At 48.4% G+C, this 21,111-nt stretch overlaps 1 protein-coding gene across 1 annotated transcript; it reads left to right on the forward strand.

Moving 5' to 3' along the window:
* Nucleotides 1-4,099: 4,099 nt before the first annotated feature.
* On the forward strand, nucleotides 4,100-19,685 carry slc9a1a (solute carrier family 9 member A1a; the record flags this gene model as incomplete). The annotated part of the gene is made up of 11 exons (XM_084444339.1): nucleotides 4,100-4,366; nucleotides 5,689-5,939; nucleotides 8,644-8,861; nucleotides 9,632-9,834; nucleotides 12,225-12,314; nucleotides 13,929-13,999; nucleotides 14,222-14,398; nucleotides 15,178-15,292; nucleotides 16,393-16,494; nucleotides 18,399-18,480; nucleotides 19,405-19,685. 11 exons carry the CDS (start codon nucleotides 4,100-4,102, stop codon nucleotides 19,683-19,685), a joined length of 1,857 nt encoding a protein of 618 aa, XP_084300465.1.
* Between the last annotated feature and the right edge of the window lie 1,426 nt (nucleotides 19,686-21,111).

Genomic DNA, 21,111 nt, shown 5'->3' on the forward strand with positions numbered 1-21,111 from the left:
TGGAATGAACTGCCCGCTGGCATCAGGACAGCAGAGTCACTGCCCATCTTCCGCCGCAGGCTCAAAACTAATCTCTTCAAGAAGTACTACAACGATCCTCCCTCTTAAGCACCTATTGTATTTGTATTTTGCTGCTCTTGCACTTTGACTTTAACGCTAGATTATGCTCTTAGTCACTTGTTTAGAAAGGAAATGCATGTGTGAAGTTCTGGCGAGCAGTGGTACACTGACTAAATACGTTAAATACAATTATTATAGTCACTTTGGATTAAAGCGTCTGCTAAATGACTGAAATGAAGTGGATTGTTGGTCATGCAAAGCTCTCGTTATCAATAGCCTAGATGTAGGCGGTATGGGTATTTTCGCTGAGTTAGTGATGTTCTGCTGTACCATAATAATGAAAATTTATAATGGTTATTTTCCCTTTTCCCGATTTACAGAATTAGTGCACCAGAGGCCTAATTTATTTCTGTAGTAGCACCATGCTTGGCGAGTGATGACTCAGTCGGCTCCAACTCCCCTGCTACAGTATCGCTCACACTGCTGTCTTTTAGCTGGCAGCAGGTCGACAAGCTCCCAGCTCTGTAATAGTTCACTGAAGAACATATCTTGCCAAGAGCAGCCAGTGACGTGCAGTTCAGGGGAGTTAAATTACACTAATTTAACCTGCTATGTACAGTATGACATATTGAACACAACCTTCCCGGATCCCCTGTTCCCTGTAGCGTGTATTCAGTCAAGGCAGTCCCACGTGCTTAAAGGACAAGTTCTATATATATATACAACAGCCCTAATATATATAATATATATATAACCCTAACCCTAACCCTATCATATACAACAGCCGATATCAAAGTTTCGTCAAACGAGATGTAGCCCATCGCCGCTAACACACTCAATGGATCCATGGATCCAGGTGCGTAGACAAAATCCCTCAAAAACACCATAAACTCTCGTTTTCAAAGACCGGAAACTCACCGAGTGGTCACTGTGGTGTCCGTTGATGTTCTGATAAAAAATAAAATCGCCACGAAGTACGCTTGTACTGTAACTGTGTTGACTGTGGCTGTACTTGCAGAGGAGGCAGTGCTGAGCCAGAGACAAAGAGTACGCCAAAACCCGGAAACGCTGCCGCTGCTGACTGCCAGCTTGTCCGACGAGATGGAAACACGACACACGAGGTGCCCTGCCACGAAGGGACCTTTACGGTGACACCCGTGATCCTCGTCACTCTCGCACTCCTGCTGTTTCTTTACCGTCACTAAGCCTTTCTTTACCGTCACTAAAGGGAGTTCTTCTCCCCCTTGATAAGCGTAACCCTGGAATACCCTCGGAGACCCTGTGTGCTGCTGTAGCTCATGCCTCATGTTGTGGTCCGCTAATGATTGGCGGGCTATAGTGCTATAATGCTGTAGGGTGCTCCGTGTGTGAGTGTTGGGTAGAGATCAGGCCTGTGTTGTTTGTTTACTTGCCAGCCGGCCAGACCAGATGGTGATGCCAACATGCCACCTTGCCTGCATTGAAAGGCCTGAATGTTGCAAATCCAAGTAGCTGGCAGTACTCGTTTATGTGTGTGTGTGTGTGTGTGTGTGTGTGTGCGTGAGTGCAAGATGGGTCGTGAGACCGCATGACGTACAGGTGGCGCCACACCAGTCAGAAAGTGACATCATCCGGCGCTGCCTTCTGCAAAGTCCTCCTCCTTACTGGAACCTCCTGTGTTTGTTTATGTAAGACTGCAGTCGGTACGGGGGCCAGAGCTGGGCTGGGGCTGGGCCGGGGCTTCAGACTATTAACCAACCCAGCCGGAGTAACGGGGGGTTTGCCAGGGCGAGGGCGGCCTAGTCTCTGTCACGCTCCGTCGCCGGGCTAGCCTATCAGGGACGAGCGTCTCTGTTCCCCCTTCTCCTCCCCCAGGAGACGGCAGTCGGGCAGTCCCTTCTTCCCAGGCCCGGGAAGGCAGTCAGGGGTTGTGTGTCTCCGGGGACGAGGCCCGTACCGGCCCATCCTGTGGAGACGAGCACAATTATGCGTTGCCTCCGGCTGTGGCTGCTGACAACGACTGTTTTGAGCGAATGCGCTTTGCTCGATTAGCTGAAAACAAACGTGTCGAGAATAAGACGATAATAAGACAACTGCAAGGAAGCTTCATTCATATGTCACAAGCATTTAACCTCTGTATGCATTGAGGGTAATTGAATTGAACCCCAGTGAGTTGTTTTCATGCATCTCGGCGGTGCCTTGGTACAGTAGTTTTACGTGTAATACAATCAGCTGATGATGTAAGCCTTAGCATGCTGTACGGTATGTCAGTGAGGAATGTTTGGCTTTCTACCACTTGCCTTCTAGAAGAAATTCAACATAATCTGCTGTGTGTGTGGATGTGTGTGTGTGCGTGCATGTTGCGTAGGTGTGTTGTGGAATAGTAACGATACTGTACAACAGCACAGCACAGCCTGACTGGCCTTCCCGTCAATGGCCGGCGATGTCACTTCCTGTGACGTGATCAGTCTTGTTCCGAGTCTCCGGTTTCTTCTTGGCCATTGCATCCTGTGTTTGCTTCTCTGTTCACTAGTCCCTCCCTCAGCTCTGCCCACTGTGGGAATGGCAGCCTGACAGTACGTAGGCCTATTCTTTTTTCTTTTTATTTAACCTTTAATTAACCAGGTAAAGAAGCTTGAGATCAAATAACTCTTTTTCCAGCCACACCTGATCAAAATGGCAGCATAAAAGACATCAAGAAACTAAAACAAAGACAGACCAATATAGAACACAGTTGGCCAGAGGTTAGCCGACGGCCATGAATTATTTAGGCCCGTTCCTTCTAACGCTTATAAAAGACATCTTTATCAGAGGCTAGCTGAGTACTGTAGTGGTTACCCACTGAGAAACTGAAAGGACTGGTTATTACTCATATGGGTGCGCTCCAGGTAAACCACATAATTGCACTCCTCTTTGATGGAGAGGAGGTGATTAGTATGTTTGAGATGCTGCTTACAAAAGTGCTGCTATTACAGTAATAAAGGAAAACGGTGATCATTAATCTACCCCCCCTCCCCCCAATGCACTTATCTTCGGTGGATTTCCAGGTGGCTGGTACATTTGAGATGCTACCAACTTTGTCTTGATGCTTTTAATGTCTCATGTAAAGCACTTTGAATTGCCTTGTTGCTGAAATGTGCTATACAAATAAACTAGCCTTGCCTTACCAACAACAACAATAAATAACTATAAATGTGCAATTTGGGGAAATTGCAAGTGTGGTTGCCCATTCTGTCATGATTACTTAGTGGTGTTTGTGTGTGTGTGTGTGTCTTGAGTGCGTGCATGTGTGTGTTGGATGTTGTGTGCATGCACTTGTAGTTCTTCCTCTGGGTTACATTCAACCCTACAATGGCTTTGATTTTAATAATTAATTGGAATAAATTTTGATTTTACAACCTATGGTTCAAGAGTTACAGACCAAAAAGGAAAAGTGCGCTGTTATAGCGCCACCGTGAGGCCCATCAGTGTAATTATTTTTCCCCGAGTAGGACTCTTGACTGTTAACCTCTCTACTAAGTTTGGTAAGTGTAGGCCTTAAGGTTTTCCCTATTCCCATTCAAGTCAATGGGGAATTTTAATTCACTAATAAATTAATATAAATTAAACTATCAAAGATATTGCTTAGCAATGAGGAAGCACACGATTCCCGATGAAGCCGGTCGATTTGACATATGACTTGTGTGTGTGCCGTTAGAACTGTGGGAGGAGTAGCGAGGCAAACTTTTGGGGTTGCTCTAGATCCAAACCAATCAACCAACCAAACAAACAAATAAAGTCGACCAAGTACTAGAGTGTGTTGCCCTTCGGGGCAACCACACTAATAATAAAAAACGCTGACTCATCCCTCCCTCTTCCCCCAGGGTTCCATCTGGTCCCACGTCTCTCCAACATCGTCCCCGAGAGCTGCCTGCTGATCACGGTGGGCCTGCTGGTGGGCGGGCTCATCAAGATGGCGGGTGAGGACGTCCCGCCCGTGCTGGACGCCCAGCTCTTCTTCCTGTACCTGCTGCCGCCCATCATCCTGGACGCCGGCTACTTCCTGCCCATCCGTCCGTTCATGGAGAACCTGGGCACCATCCTGATGTTCGCCGTGGTGGGCACGCTGTGGAACGCCTTCTTCATCGGCGGGCTGCTGTACGCCGTGTGCCAGATCCAGGGCACCAACCTGGGCGGCGTGGAGCTGCTGCCCTGCCTCCTGTTCGGCTCCATCATCTCCGCCGTGGACCCGGTGGCGGTGCTGGCCGTGTTCGAGGAGATCCACATCAACGAGCTGCTGCACATCCTGGTGTTCGGCGAGTCGCTGCTCAACGACGCCGTCACTGTGGTGAGTGGCCCGGGGCGACGGGATTCGGGATGCGTTTGGGATTTTTCGGGGCTGCGCCGCCAGCTACTTGTGTGGGGCTAGACTCATCCGGGGCTAGACTGTGACTCGTCTGGGGCTAGAATCGTCCGGGGCTAGACTCGTCCGGGGCTAGACTGTGACTCGTCTGAGGCTAGAATCGTCCGGGGCTAGACTCGTCCGGGGCTAGACTGTGACTCGTCTGAGGCTAGAATCGTCCGGGGCTAGACTCGTCCGGGGCTAGACTGTGACTCGTCTGAGGCTAAAATCGTCCGGGGCTAGACTCGCCCGGGGCTAGACTGTGACTCGTCTGGGGCTAGGATCGTCCGGGGCTAGACTCGTCCGGTACTAGACTGTGACTCGTCTGGGGCTAGGATCGTCCGGGGCTAGACTCGTCCGGGGCTAGACTGTGACTCGTCTGGGGCTAGAATCGTCCGGGGCTAGACTCGTCCGGGGCTAGACTGTGACTCGTCTGGGGCTAGGATCGTCCGGGGCTAGACTCGTCCGGGGCTAGACTGTGACTCGTCTGGGGCTAGACTCGTCCGGGGCTAGACTCGTCCGGGGCTAGACTGTGACTCGTCTGGGGCTAGAATCGTTCGGGGCTAGACTCGTCCGGGGCTAGACTGTGACTCGTCTGAGGCTAGGATCGTCCGGGGCTAGACTCGTCCGGGGCTAGACTGTGACTCGTCTGGGGCTAGGATCGTCCGGGGCTAGACTCGTCCGGGGCTAGACTGTGACTCGTCTGGGGCTAGAATCGTCCGGGGCTAGACTCGTCCGGTACTAGACTGTGACTCGTCTGGGGCTAGAATTTTCAGTTACTGTGTTCAGGTACTTTCAGTTACTTCTATCACCACTTCTTTGTCCCACATCCCCTGATCAAGCTGAAGAGGCGTCCGTCAGTCTGTCTGTCTGTCAGTCTCATAGGAGCGGACTTCGGAGAGAAGCCCTCAGCTCAAGCAGAAGTGTCAGCGGCGTGTGTTGCACATTTCCTGTGCGCGCGGCGGAAACAGCCGCTCGCTAACTTCTCCACTTCCTCTGTTTCTCTTATCTATCCCTCTCCAACCAAACTCCTTCCTTCATCCAACGTCTGTCACTCTCCCTCCCTCCATCTCCCACCACCTCTCTCTTTCATTCTTCTGTCTCTTTCCCTCCCTCCATCTATCCTCCTCCCTCCCCTCTCTCTCTCTCTCTCCCCTCCCTTCATCTCCCACCTCTCTCTTCCTTTTCCTCCATCTTTCTCTCTCTCTCTCTCTCTCTCTCTCTCTCTTTGTCCTGCCTTCCTCCACCCCCACCCCCCCCGCCCCCAGGTGCTGTACCACCTGTTTGAGGAGTTCTCCGGCGCGGGCGAGGTGACAGTGAAGGACGCCGTCCTGGGAATCATCTGCTTCCTGGTGGTGTCGCTGGGCGGCGTCCTGGTGGGCGCCATCTACGGCATCCTGGCAGCGTTCACCTCCCGCTTCACCTCGCACACGCGCGTCATCGAGCCCCTGTTCGTCTTCGTCTACAGCTACATGGCCTACCTCTCCGCCGAGATGTTCCACCTCTCCGGAATCATGGCGTGAGTGTTAGGGGAGGGATGTGCGCGCACACACACACACACACACACACACACACACACACACACACACACACACACACACAACCCACAGTCCTTGGCTCACCCGTGATCCCACATGATCCAATGAGCCCTGCAGGCTTGTCCCACGACAACACGCATTTATGTTCAGGAACACAACTTTACCTCAGGATTCAAGTTTATAAAGAAAAACATCCAGTTCCTCTGCGCTGTCTATATTTCACCTAAACAGGATCCGACGTCGTTGGGGATTCCTCCCTCCGGATTGGATGGTCAGATCGCTAGAACAGACAGCTCTGTCTCTGTCTGAGTAGCACCAGAGAGGCTGTTATTCACCTGACTGCTCACAGGCTGTAACATATAACTGGCCGTCTGACATACACCTCAGCTGTGCACACACACACACTCACACACACACACACACACACACACACACACACACACACACACACACACACCTCGCTCAATTTACAGTCTCAACATGCACCGGACCCAACGGCAGCCCTGTGATCCATATCCTGTATCTTCCCCTGTCCTCTCTCTCTCTCTCCTCCCTGTGTAAGAGGCCTGTGTGAGTTATGGCCCATAAGCTGAGGTGCTGCTGATGCACTGAGTCTGGAGGTTTGACAGGAGCGATCTGTCTCCAGTCAGGAGGCCTGTTCCAAGGCCAGAGGGCCCTTCACTGCCTCCTCTCCTCACTCGGGGACTTAGTCCCGTCCCTCTGTCCCGTAAACCACGGGAGAAGACGTCTCTGTCGCTTCTTATCTCTTTTTATTAGGGCTGTGAATGGATTTTTTTTTTTTAAAGAAGAAAATAATGAATTACATGATACGCAATTAATCGCATATAATTTTTTGCTGGGAAAAGCCCCCAAATGAAGATATTTCAATTGAAAGATAACATTATTGTGGCAGACGAGTAAAGCATTGAATAGACATTACAAATGGTGGCATTATTCAGTATATTTTTTATTCAATTATTATTTGTAATAACTTGCCATGTGTAAGGCTATCAATCTGATTAACATATTCAGCTCGCGCCACGTCCGTGGATTTTTGAAACTATTGTGTCTCTTGATAACAGCTTGTGGCTGCATTGCTGGATAGAATTTGCATCCCTCGTCTTCAACCATAAAAATGGACCTGCAGTCCATAGCAATTCATTTTGTGACCGAGCTTGTCAGTTTGTCTGAGGTAGACTTGGCCTACTCATTAGCTGTGTTGGGAATCGCTCCCTCGTTCCCTCACTCCCTATTCCCTATATAGGGTTCACCATGTAGTGAACTACCTAGGGAACAGAGAAAATGTAGGGTACATGCGCTGTTCCCTGGAAATCAAGGTGAATTGTGGGTAATAAATAGTGGACTATATAGGGAACGAAAATTCTGTGGAGAATTTGGACACTACAAACAAAATGGCTGACGCCCTATATAGTGGACTATATAGTGAATAGGGAGCGATTCCGAACACAGCTATTCTGTGTTGCCTTCTCTCTGCAGGGCAAAACCGGGCAAAACCGATTTAAAAAAAGAAAGAAAAAAAAAAGTATTTATCTTGACAATGATGAATAGCTGAATGCAGAAACAAGCGGTTTGCAGAATAGGTTGTGTGTCCATGTGGCGTCCTGGAAAGCCGTGATGTGTTACGGTTCGTGATTTGGCAGCTCTGGATGTTGTGCCATCTCAGTCATGTCGGGGTACAGCCTGGTGCTTGGAATGGAGAAGTGGTTGCTAGCTACTGTAGATGTATATACTTGTATAGTTATTTATATTTATACAGACCAAATGTATGCAGGTACATAATATATAATATATATCTTATTTTACAGTTACTATTCATGTGGATGCACTTAATCCCTTTTATGCTGCTACCCCTCCCTTATCAAGTGTCTTCTTTTGTTACTGTGTATCTAGTGTTTCTCTTCTTTCCAACATTTCTGTATTTTTTCAGTTTGAAACGCATAATATTCCCCTGGGGGGAAAGTAATTTGAGGCTTTGTTTTGGGGCCACCTCTTACCTAACAGCAGCCAGCCAGACTAGTCCTTGTTGCTATAGTTTCCTGTTTGAAGTACCCGTTGGTCTCCGGCTCTTGGGTTTACATACAAACACACCTGTTGCTTCAGCTAGTTGAAAGTCTCTGTGATAGAAAAGCAGGTTCCTGCATCCGGTCCACTCTGACCCGGCTTGAAGCGGTTGGTTTAGTTCTGGCTCCACTCACTCTGTTGTTATGCTAACCAAATGATGACATTCACCAGATGAAAGGCTGTGTACGTAATGGCTTTTCTGCATGATCTCCCCCTCTATTCTCTCTCTGGTCTCTCTCTGTTCTGTCTCTTCTCTCTCCTCTCTATCGCTCATCCCTCTCTATCGCTCTCTCTTCTCTTTCTTTCTTCTCTCTCTCTGTCTTTCTCTGTCTCCCTTCTCTCTCTCTCTTCTCTCTCTTCTCTCTTTCTCTGTCTCTCTTCTCTCTCCCTCTCTCTCTCTCTCTCTCTCTTTCTCTGTCTCTCTTCTCTCTCCCTCTCTCTCTCTCTTTCTCTGTCCCTCTTCTCTCTCTCTTCTCTCTCTTTCTCTGTCTCTCTTCTCTTTCCCTCTCTCTCTCTCTCTTTCTCTGTCTCTCTTCTCTCTCTTTCTCTGTCTCTCTTCTCTGTCTCTACTCTCTCTCTCTCTCTCTCTCTCTCTGCCTCCAGGCTGATAGCTTGTGGGGCGGTGATGAGGCCCTACGTGGAGGCCAACATATCCCACAAGTCCCACACCACCATCAAGTACTTCCTGAAGATGTGGAGCAGCGTGAGCGAGACGCTCATCTTCATCTTCCTGGGCGTGGCCACGGTGGCCGGGCCACACAAATGGAACTGGACCTTCGTCACAGTGACCCTCATCCTCTGCCTGGTGGCGCGATGCATGGGTGAGTCCAGACCTCGCCCCACTCCGTCATGGGTGAGTCTAGACCCCCCCCTCCCCTCAATCTGTCATGGGTTAATCCAGACCCCCCCCCCCACCACACTCTGTTATGGGTGAATCCAGATCCCCCCCCCCTCAATCTGTCATAGGTGTTACCAACCCACCCACCCCCCACAACACAAACCTTGGTGACCAGCGTTATGTAAGGTAGAATGACTACACAGGATCAAAATAAGACATACGCTTGCAAGCGTCTGTTATTTTGGTCACGTCCTCGTGTCTCAAACAACAGCAACGATAGGCTAAAAACATGCTGTACTGTGCAGACAGACAGGAAGGGGAATTATATAGACTGACATCACAGCCACTATTCTCAGTAGATGGTTTGCAAGAGGAAGTTGTCATGTGTCACTGCAGATGAGTCAAAAGGGCATGTTCCCTCCCTGCAATGTCATCAGACACAAAGAAAGAACCAGGATGTTGTGGAAGCGTTTCTCTTGTCGGCCAAATTCTTCTTTCCTTTTCTCACATCCACTTTTTGGCTGCTAGGTATAAAACGCAGTGATCACACGCCCACACACACTTGCACACACACATTACACAACACACACAACACACACACACACACACACACACACAACACAACACAACACACGCACACACACACACACACACACACACACACACACAAACACACACTGCTACCGAAGGCCCCACTGTAGCTCTTCAGAAGAGTCACCGTGTCGTCGTTGTGTGTGTTCTGTGACCTCACAGGGGTGGTGGGCCTCACCTACGTGATCAACAAATTCCGCATCGTCAAGCTGACCACCAAGGACCAGTTCATCGTGGCCTACGGCGGTCTGCGGGGCGCCATCGCCTTCTCCCTGGGCTACCTGCTCAAACAGGACCACTTCCCCATGAGGACCATGTTCCTCACCGCCATCATCACCGTCATCTTCTTCACCGTCTTCGTACAGGTGGGCCTTCGGTCGGGCCCAGTAGGGGGTCTTCTGTTGTGACATGACTCCGGTCACCAAAAATGTTTTATTTATTTATTCAGAAAGCGGTTGACTTGATTGTGGAGAGTGTGTGTGTGTGTGTGTGTGTGTGTGTGTGTGTTTCAAACGAGGAACTTCTTGTCGTTTCGTTGTGCCGTGCTCCTCGAGACGCGCTGTGGTCTCGCTCGCTGGCCATCACATTGCGGTTCGGCCATGCCGCCTTGGCGTGACAAACTGTCCCCGCTGTCCAGTACGTAGGGACACATCTCTCTCTCTCTCACACACACACACACATTTGTTGATTGACACTGTATAATTGTATGTTCTGATTTTCTGTCTTTTATGTGGACCCCAGGCAGAATAGTCTTCACTATGGTGATGGCTAATGGGTATCCGTTTACAATAAACAATAAGTACACACACACACACACACACACACACACACACACACACACACACACACACACCATTTGGAGGCTCTGTCAGGGAGTTGGTCTCGGGGCTGTTGCAGCTCTTGGATACTCGTCATCTGGTGCAGTGTCCTGGAAATAGCCCAGCGGCAGCTGGAAGAAAGGCCCTGAAGTCGTCCTATTTCCGCCCCAGGCGAGGGCGAGGGAATTGTGATGTTTTATTCAGAGCCTGGTGCTACAGCACATGCAGGCCACAGCGCTGATGTACACAGAGGGCTTTCCCTCCTGCTGTACTTTGGACTGCTATATTAAGGTGGTTTATATGTCATACGTACAGAAAGCGGGTACCATATACAGTGAAAAGCATCTGTGTGTGTGTGTGTGAGTGAGAATATGCCTATTTAGTCATTGTGTTTCATTCTTGTTTATGTAATATTGTTTCTTCATGTTGACTAATGACATGTTTACTCAGCTACACTGCAAATGAGTGTAACTACTCAGTGTAATTACCTATTGTTACGACTGGCTCGGAGAACACAATATGGGACACGACACAAGAGTTGGATGCAGATAAAATCATATATTTAACAAACGGTACATAAAAAACTACTGTAAGGGGTAACACAGCGGACAAGAAAAGAACGTGGCCAGTCTCATATCATGGGAGTGTGAGCAATATGGCCGCCTGTATAGCCCCGCCCACCACTCCACACAGGAAGCATCGTCAGTCATCAGTCCAGGTTTATCTGCTGCACCTGGAACACAAGAGACACACAGAGAACAAAGGACAAAACACCACACACACCCTGACCCGTAACACCGTCAATAAAGCTTGGATGAATTATGTTTGGCTGGATAAACAGGCAAGATTGTGTTTGTGTTAGTGCTAGGGTATGTGCCCCCCCCCCCCCCCCCCCCTCCCTCGTATACACGTTTTATGCATGCATGGCCACTGGCCAGGTATTATTCGAAGGGCTAAAGCCGGTCATCATCCACTTAGGGAATTATAGTTGACCAGATTGGCAGACATAATCTTCTTATGAAGGTGAACGATACGCTGAAGGGTTCAGACACACAAACACCGGGCCCGTGAGCACACACACACGCACACATACACACACACACACACACGCACACATACACACAACGCACACATACACACACACACACACACACACACACGCACACATACACACACACACACACACACACACACACACATACACGCACACATACACGCACACATACACACACATACACACACCCACCTGTGCAATTTAAATGCAAATATTGCAATCGTACCACTACTGGGGCTCCCCACACATAACACAAAATAGACAGGACTTGGGAAGATAAAGGATTGTCAGAGCACATTTCACATTGCCCTCTGTGATTTATGTGTGTGTGCGTGTGTGCCTGTTCCTTTACCACCTGAGCTGTTTCTGTTACCACGACAGCATTAACGCATCACCTTACAGAGTCGCACACACACACACACACACATACACACACACACACACACACACACACACAACAAGCCTACAGTACACTCATAAATCACACCCTGGCCTTTCAGCTGTGTGTGTGTGTGTACGATCGAGTGCTGGAGAACTACCCCCTCCTCTGTGTAGTGACCTTGTAGAGGTGATCAGCGACACAGAAGAGAAAGCCTCGCTCACACTAGTACCTGGCTGTGGATGTGGATGCTTACATTACATTTTTAAATGACATGACAGCTGACGCTTTCATCCAAAGCGACTGACAATAATTGCATTTAACATAGGAAAAGCCAATGTACTACTAATACCTAATAACCACTTTTTCTCATTCCCAGTTGTCTCCCTGTGCGTGTGTGAATTCAACCTTTCTGGGACGCACGCGGGCGCGCACACACACTCACACACACACACTCCTCTCTAACTGGCAAAAAAATAAAAATGGATTGTTTGACTCCAACAGGGTATGACCATCCGACCCCTGGTGGACCTGCTGGCGGTGAAGAAGAAGCAGGAGACCAAGCGCTCCATCAACGAGGAGATCCACACCCAGGTGACCTCTGACCCACGGGCCTCACACGCTGACCCCCCCTCCACCTCCCCCTCTTATCTGCACTCGGGCCGGTGGACAGAGGGTTCTATTCATCGGCGGGTTCTGCAGGGGAGAACCCAACAGGCCTGCGGCCGTACATACAGGACGCCTTGTTGTTCTCTACAGAGCGCAGATTCTTCTGCGTTGCCGCGGTTGAAGATGTCCACTCTCAGGGATCTGACCAAGCGCCATCGGCTTTCAAAATGTTGCTGTTCCTAGTACCGGTGGCCGAAAATAGCGCGTTGCCTCCCCCTACTGACCGTTTTTTGGGACTTGCGTCGGTAATCGGAAAGACATTTGCTTTTCTGCCTTGTCAGTGTTAAAGCCACTGTTTTCCACTCGCTTCCAATTCTACAGTGAAGGGATTGATTTTGGCCTCTTACCTGCCAACCTTCCTCTCAAGGTTCGCTGACGTCATCCAGGTTGCCAGATTTGTGAAGAACCCCCTCCCTTGCTCGTCTTTGGTGTCCCTGGTGGAGCACGTCAGCATCATTGAGGGATTACTGTCCAGCACTGTGTCTCAGTGGCATCTGGCGCTATTAATACACTCAAGATAATGACACACACACACACACACACACACACACACACACACACACACACAGTGTCTCTCTAGGAGTCTCTATGGTGCAGCGAAAAGGATGAGTCACCAGCGCCCCAGGAACAGACTTCTAATAGCTTCTGCACTGTAGAGGCCAAAGATTAAAGTCAACAGAGCTGAAGGGGGGGGGGGTCCTTGCTTTGGTTCTGTAGACTAATTTAATTGATAAATCTAATTCAGGAAGCTGTCTAGCCAATTGAATGATGATAATGCCAAGTGTCTTTGTTTGAGGATCCCCACTTTCTGAAGACTGACGGGCATCTGGCTGTACCAGTCCTCATCTCATTAAAAAGCAGCCTTTCCTTTTCCTCGTTTGACCTTTAAAGGTTTAATAAAGGCTTCTTATTTCTTAGATAAAAATTTCAGAATTAGTTTTAGTGCCATGCAGTTTTTCAACGTACTAGGAATTGGACAGGGTGCAGGACGAGATAGGACAGTGCAAAGAGCAAGTACAAAATGCTAGTGCAAAAAAGAAAAACAATACACAAAATGTAGTGTGGTCAGTGTACAGAGTACTGTGTATATACAGAGAGTGTGCAGAGTATTATGTGTAGGTGTGTGTGTGTGTGTGTGTGTGTGTGTGTGTGTATATGTGTGTGCGGCGTGATGTGTGAATGCTGAAACTCCACTCGCAGTCGGACCTATTTCGGTTGAAACCTTTGCAAATTGAAATAAATTCTGTGGCAAGACAAAGCGGCAGTTCCCATGGTGACGACACGCCATTGAGTAGTGATAGTACTCAACCTACAGGGACAGCATGTACTAACCGCAGGCTGAGAACTATCATCCATCAATCCCTCCCTCATCCGTCACTCCCTCCCTCCCTCTGTCTCCATCTGCTCGTCATGGACACCGTGGCGTGTACCACTCTGTTGCTCAGATTGAGGTCGTTTCCTGTCTGCTATTATTGTGAGTGTGATCTGCATCTGTGAACCAATCTGCTGCTTTGTTATATTCTTGTCTCCTGGCTTCAGTTCCTGGACCACCTGCTGACTGGCATTGAGGACATATGTGGACACTATGGACACCACCACTGGAAGGACAAGTATGAGACATCATGATCTTCCACTCACGTAGAAACATGAATCATTATGTCCCATGAAGCCTTATGTCCCTTCCAGGCTTTAAGTTATTTACACTTTTAATCGGTCAGCGTCCGTTTGCATCCCTCTCCCTCACTCTCTCTCTTTCTCTCTCTCCCTCTTTCCCTCTCTTTCTCTCTCTCCGTCTTTCTCTCCGTCTCTTTCTCCCTCCCCCTCTCCGTCAGACTGAACCGCTTCAATAAGAAGTACGTGAAGAAGTGTCTGATCGCGGGCGAGCGCTCCAGGGAGCCGCAGCTCATCGCCTTCTACCACAAGATGGAGATGAAGCAGGCCATCGAGATGGTGGAGAGCGGAGGGGGCATCAAACTGCCCGCCACCGTGCCCTCCACCGTGTCCATGCAGTGAGTCCCCTAACTCCTCCCCCTGACCTGCAGCAGCATCTCTTTAGGGGGAGAAGCGAGATTCCGGGGGGGGGGGGGGGGTTCGTGACAATGACAGGCAGGAAGTCGTGTGTGTGTGTGTGTTTTTGTGTGTGTTTTTTTGTGTGAGGGCTGGCACGTAGCTCAGGAGGTAGAGCCGCCTGCTGGGGATCGCAAGGTCCCCGCTTCGCTCCCAGCTTCCAGAGTGTGCTGCAGTGTCCTTGAGCAAGACGCTGAACCGCGAAAATCGCTCATGTGAGGCACGGGAGCGCGGTACCTGGTACTGTCACCTCACAGCAAGAAGGTCTCCGGGCCTTTCTGTGCAGGGTTTTGGTTCTCCCCGTGTTCGCTAGGGTTTCCCCCATAAAGAACCCAATATGAACAACATGCAGAAGAACAGATGGCTAACGTCTGTCCCTGGTGAAGACGGACAGGAGCGCTTGGTTGGCCGCTGGGCATGTCCCAGCATGCACGCTGCCTACATGCCGCCGTCTTCTACTAAGTGTGTCTCTCCTCTCCTCTCCTCTCCTCTCCTCTCCTCTCCTCTCCTCTCCTCTCCTCTCCTCTCCTCTCCTCTCCTCTCCTCTCCTCTCCTCTCCTCTCCTCTCCTCTCCTCTCCTCAACTCTCCTCAACTCTCCTCTCCTCTCCTCTCCTCTCCTCTCCTCTCCTCTCCTCTCCTCTCCTCTCCTCTCCTCTCCTCTCCTCTCCTCTCCTCTCCTCTCCTCTCCTCTCCTCTCCTCTCCTCTCCTCTCCTCTCCAGGAACATCCAGCCCAAGAAGCCCCCCCCTGAGAGGGCTCTCCCCCAGCTGTCCCGGGGGAGGGAAGAGGAGATCAGGAAGATCCTCAGAGGCAACCTGCAGAAGACGCGCCAGAGGGTGAGGGGGTCCGCCCACGGTTGGGCGCCGGGGTTCCAGTGGCCCTGCTGACAATCAGTAGTCTTTCATTTCTGTCGGCGTGGTCTGATTTGATTTCTGGAGGAAATGAAAGGCCTACTTTACAAATCTACAATCTTTCCTTACGAAATATATAGAGATTTAAAACGGCTTAATGACATATAAGCTAAATCATGATGTGTGAAAGTGCTTTTTTGGGCCCGATTGCTGAGGCAATTCCTTTCGCAGCAATAAACATTACGTTCAGACAAAATCACATTACACAACCTTTAAAACAACGCCACAACAGAAAGAAATGCAGCAGCAAAGATGATAAATCAAGTCGGCAATGGCGGAGCATAAATAAAGGTGAAATGACTGAATAAATAATAATCATGGGTCCTGTCTAAGATTATTACTGATTGTAAATCTGCTGCACACTCGCCTCTTCTGAGATTATGGATATGCAAATTTCTGTGTACAAGAATAGTTAGGTCTAACACAGTTGGCAGGGCAAATACTGTACATTTTCTTTCTAAATTTCTGCCTCAGAATCTTAACATACAGGCTTCAGTGCTGTGCGCTTAGCCTACATAGTGTGAATGACCTGTGTTTCGCTGCTGGACTCTCCCATGTTCAATCAGTTAATATCAAGTTACATTTGTTTTCATTATCTAATAAATAAATAGATGGTAAACAGTCAGTAGTGTTCCCTACTGAACACTTTGCAGCCAAGGAGATTTTATGGGGGTTTGAGATGAGTCGAGTTAATTTGTGTAATAAATAGAAGAGTATAAAATGTAATATAATTTAGACTATCTGGAAAAAAAAAATATTGATACTATTCAAATTGTAAAATACTTTCAAATGCCCATCCCTACTCCCCACTGCATCATGCATGAATCTCAACCTCGTTACTGTGTGGGTCACAAGGCTTGTACAGTAGCCACTGTATCCCAACAGCAGGCCTGTGTTTCACCCAACCACAAGTAGTCTGTTGATGATGTTCAGTATTTTCAATCCTACCGGTCAGTGTTCTCCTGCCACACCCTGTTTTTCTGTGTGGTGGTTTGAGTGCGTTTGTTTCATCTCTCCTCTCTCAGCTGCGCTCCTACAACAGGCACACTCTGGTGGCCGATGCTTTTGAGGACGGGTGGAACGACATACTCCTGAAAAAGCAGAAGATGATAGAACTGGAGAAGAGGGTAAGTTCACTAGACACACACTCACACTCACACACAAGACTAGATCCTGAGAGTGAGGTCACTAGACACAGACAAGACTAGATCCTGAGAGTAAGGTCACTAAACACAGACAAGACTAGATCCTGAGAGTAAGGTCACTAGACACAGACAAGACTAGATCCTGAGAGTAAGGTCACTAGGCACACTAAGACAAGACTAGATCCTGAGAGTAAGGTCACTAAACACAGACAAGACTAGATCCTGAGAGAAAGGTCACTAAACACAGACAAGACTAGATCCTGAGAGTAAGGTCACTAAACACAGACAAGACTAGATCCTGAGAGAAAGGTCACTAAACACAGACAAGACTAGATCCTGAGAGTAAGGTCACTAGACACACTAAGACAAGACTAGATCCTGAGAGTAAGGTCACTAGACACACACTCAGACAAGACTAGATCCTGAGAGTAAGGTCACTAGAGACACACTCAGACAAGACTGTAGATCATTTGAGCCACCATGGATCCATTTAGCCAAACTGTGATGGATTTGGTAATTAAACTGTTCCATAAATTGTCCGTCGCCCACTTTAATCATTTACATGGCACGATTAGAATCTGATTTATTTGTGCAGCTGTGTCCCACGACTGGCAAACAGTTTTTAATTATATAATAGATCAAACCAAAATGTATTTGTAGCGCATTTCATAAACAGGGGATGGACATAGGTCCTACCCCTACATTTTCCAGAGGGAAGCAAAAAAACAGTTCACCCATGGGCCGAAAAAGTGAGCTGTAAAAATTCTTCCTTGACCTCTCTTTACGAGACGATCGAGCAAGCTCCTGGGAAATGTTTGTCTATTGGCTAAGCACATTTACAGATTAATAAACATGGGCTAAATACTTCATAGGAGAGACACGACTAACAGAGTACAGAGATGTTGCCTACATGGTAGACCATTATGTGTATCCCTGTAGTCCATAATAGGAAATTTAAGTGGATCGTATATCAAAGTACAGTAAGCACTTAGCAGACAGGCTCATAAAGAATAAACTAGAGTAAACTAGGTACCACCGCTAAGCAGAAGTGGGGAGACAAAAAGCAGAGATTCAATAGTAATAACGGGGGTGGGACTAGATAGGGACAGCTATAGTGGGATGGAGCTGGACACGAGGATGCTAGGGGGCCTCTCCAGGAGCCATGGGGAGACATTAGGAGGACCTTGACCGGGAAAAGGGGGGGGGGTGACTCTCTGGGAGCGTGGTGTAGTACAAGAGGGGGAGACACTAGGGAGGTCAAAGGAAGACAGGGTTAGTAGCTGCACTGGGTCTTTGCAGCAGTCAAGAACAGAGTTAGTAGCATGCAGAGCCACATAAACACAGATTTCCACCAGACCATGCCAGTCACTGGGCAACAAGCATCTGTATATACACACAGTGTATAAAAGGGTATATACACCAATGGCCTGGAGGCTGTGTCTCTAGGTCCTGGCTAGTGATTGTAGGCTAGACTGAATCGGTAAGTCTTAAGATCTTGCTTAAATATAGGATAGGAATGGGCTAATGTTTTGATGAAATTGAACTAAAAAGACGCCACTGTGGACTGAAATTATGCTTGCAGACACCAAGAGGCTTTTACTGATTCAGAATTTGTTTAGGGAACTTGAACTTGAGGAAATTATGAGTTTCGGTACCAAACTCCTCATTCCCTGTGTTATAAAACAATAATTACCGTAACGAGCTACTAAGTGCATATGACTCACCCACCAAAATGGTCACCGTTTCTTACTGTATGCTCTTGGTAAACAGAACCATGTAACTACCAGCACTTCAAGCTAATGACACAGTAAGCTATTCCCTTCAGTCACGACCCTAAGGCTTCCGCTGAGTGCGTTGCTGACTGTGTGTTTGCTGTACCCAATCAGATGACAGACATGAGTAACTACCTGACGGTACCGGCCGCGCCCAGCGACTCGCCCACCATGTGTCGAGCCAGACTAGCCTCAGGTGAGTCCACTCCCTTCACCGGACCTGCCAACCCCTGTCCCTCCGACTCCGATCCAAACCCACCCGATTCTACTGATCAGCTCCTCAGTAAGACCCTGCTCAGATGACCAGCTGCCCTGGGGTGCTGGGGTTGGAGGGAGAACAGTGAGGGTCAGTGGTCAAGCAGTGAGGAAGCGGATGGATGAAGCTAGGCTATTCCAGTTATGCTATTCCCCAGCTAGGCTATTCCAGCTATGCTATTCCACAGCACCCGATCTCTCCACATACTCACAGATTTTATTGTTCACAGTAGCTCACAGAATCAAATGCCAGTGATGACGAACTGCAGAATGCAGTGTGCTGCGCTATTATAGAAAACTCATGGCTTTATGAGTGACGGATGTGACAGAAATATGTTTGCATGTAAAGTAGTGTGTCCATATGGTTTTTATTTTAGGCAGTGATTTCAAACCTGCACAGACTCAGAGAGGGTCCAGAGTCAGTCCAGGTATGTAAGTTGGAGAGTGTAGAGAGGTTCTGGATTGTGGTAACCTACTGTATGACTACAGCCATGGTCACACTCGCATGAAATATGTCCGGACATGTTGCTTGCTAACATCTGTAGTAAGAACAGATGATTGCATGAGTTACGAAGAACATCATATGATGGCCAGGACCATGTCTAGAAAATACTAGACACCACAAACACCATGTCTTGCAACTGACTGGAATGAGGGTTTGTAATTGTGTCATGGAAACATATGTTAACCAATGACCGTCTTGTACTGTATGTTTGTACTGTATGTTTGTGAGTCAAGTGGATTGTTGTTTTGTGGGTTCAGATTGTGTACTTGTTGCCCTGCTTGTTCACCTGCTTGTTGGTGAACAACCAAAGCACAAAAAATAACCCTCTCTCTTCCAACCCCCTCCTCTCCCTCCACGAAGACCCCCAGGCTTACAGCATCAAGGCCTCGGACAGTGTGCCCACCATCAAGGTGGACCTGGCCTCTCCCCAGTCCCCAGACTCCCTCTGCATGCTGGCTGAGCTCCCCAAGCAGGCGGCGGCGGGCGAGGACGCGGACGAGGACCGGGGCCTGATGATGAAGCTGCCCTCGATGGGGGGGGGCGGGCCGGAGGGGGGGAAGGACTCGCAGCGTCTGATGAGGTGTCTGAGCGACCCGGGCCCAAACGCAGACGAAGACGAGGACGAACCCTTCCTGCCTTAGACGTGCCCCTCCTCCCCCTCGCCAAGCCCCTCCCCCCGTGGGCGGGCCTACAGAGGGTTTGGAAAGTAAGTCCCCGCCCACGCTCCTCTTCAGATATCTCTTGGGTTAAGGAACCAAGCAGGCCAAAACTATCAAGAGAAACAAAACCAACAAAAAGAATTGCAAAGGAGTTTCCTAGATAGTCATCTGCTCTGGTCATTGCTCTTGTTTGGTTATTCTCCAAGTTGGACAGCAGTCGCTGCTATCCGGGTGATCTTGTGTCCTGGGGTACTGAACTATGCATAACCAAAGGTTCGGACTGTTCCTGTCTCATGTACGTTGTTCCGTGTTTGTTCTCATGACCACTACTGGTGTTGGATGTGTTACTATCGGTCTATGTTAAAGCCACACTCTGTAAGCTGTTCGAACCATCAAAGAGTGAACATCAATAAAAATGACGAGCAAATGGCATTAGATTTTACGCTTTAAAGAAAACACTTGATTTCTACCCTTCATCCGTTGATCAAAGAATAATAGCCTAATAAAGGCATGACTTTGTTGAGGAAACCAAAAGGTGTTTCTTTCTAATCTTACAAACTGTGGCTTCTAAAGGAAACGTTGCCTTACTTTGAAGACAAACTATTTTTCATTTGGGCGTTTTATCACAACACTGTTGTATTTTTGATTTCGGGGTAATATACGGTATATTGTTCTATCTGGGGTTTTCTGGGTGTAACCAGGAATTTGGATGTACATTGGATGTACAGTACGGAAGGCTGGATGTATGCTCTCACTGAAACCGGACCACTCTCTCTGAAACCTTTGCCTTGGGATCCCCCTGAGGCGCGGGACTGACGAGAGGACTCAGTGTTTCTCCATCTCTCCTATCCCTGGGACCAGCATTCTCTCTGTATTGGAATGTAACCCACAAACTCTGCTGGGATAATATCTGGGATCTGTGTTCTGCTCATACAATGTTAGGAAATTGTCTTGATATCCAAGATCACTTAAATCACACCAAATATTGTGTCAAGTAATTTTCAGTTTCATTCATATAGTATGTTTTACATTTTTGTGATTTTTTAAAATTCCCTTTAAGAAAATACACAACGGGCAAAATAATTTCAGGGGTTTCCTCCAAGCCTCTCCATGTCCCGCCACTTTAAATGCATTGATCTATATGTATTGATGCATTGATCTATATGTATTGATGTATTGATTCTGGCCGTGTACTCTATCCATCTGAAGACGGTGATCTCCCATGCCTTTTTCAACTTTCCCCGCTTGTATGGTCGGTAGATCCAGAGGCATTTGGCTCCTCGGTTTCAGTCGATGCAGCACTGTACTTGGAGCGCGTGTAGACCCGTGCCCCTCAACCACCTTAAACGCTGATTATTTAGGCACAACATGGTAAAACACGCAATTCTATGCAGTATAATGTTGTGTA

This window comes from Borostomias antarcticus (assembly GCF_949987555.1).
Source record: "Borostomias antarcticus genome assembly, chromosome: 10".
NCBI classification, from domain to species: Eukaryota; Metazoa; Chordata; class Actinopteri; order Stomiiformes; family Stomiidae; genus Borostomias; species Borostomias antarcticus.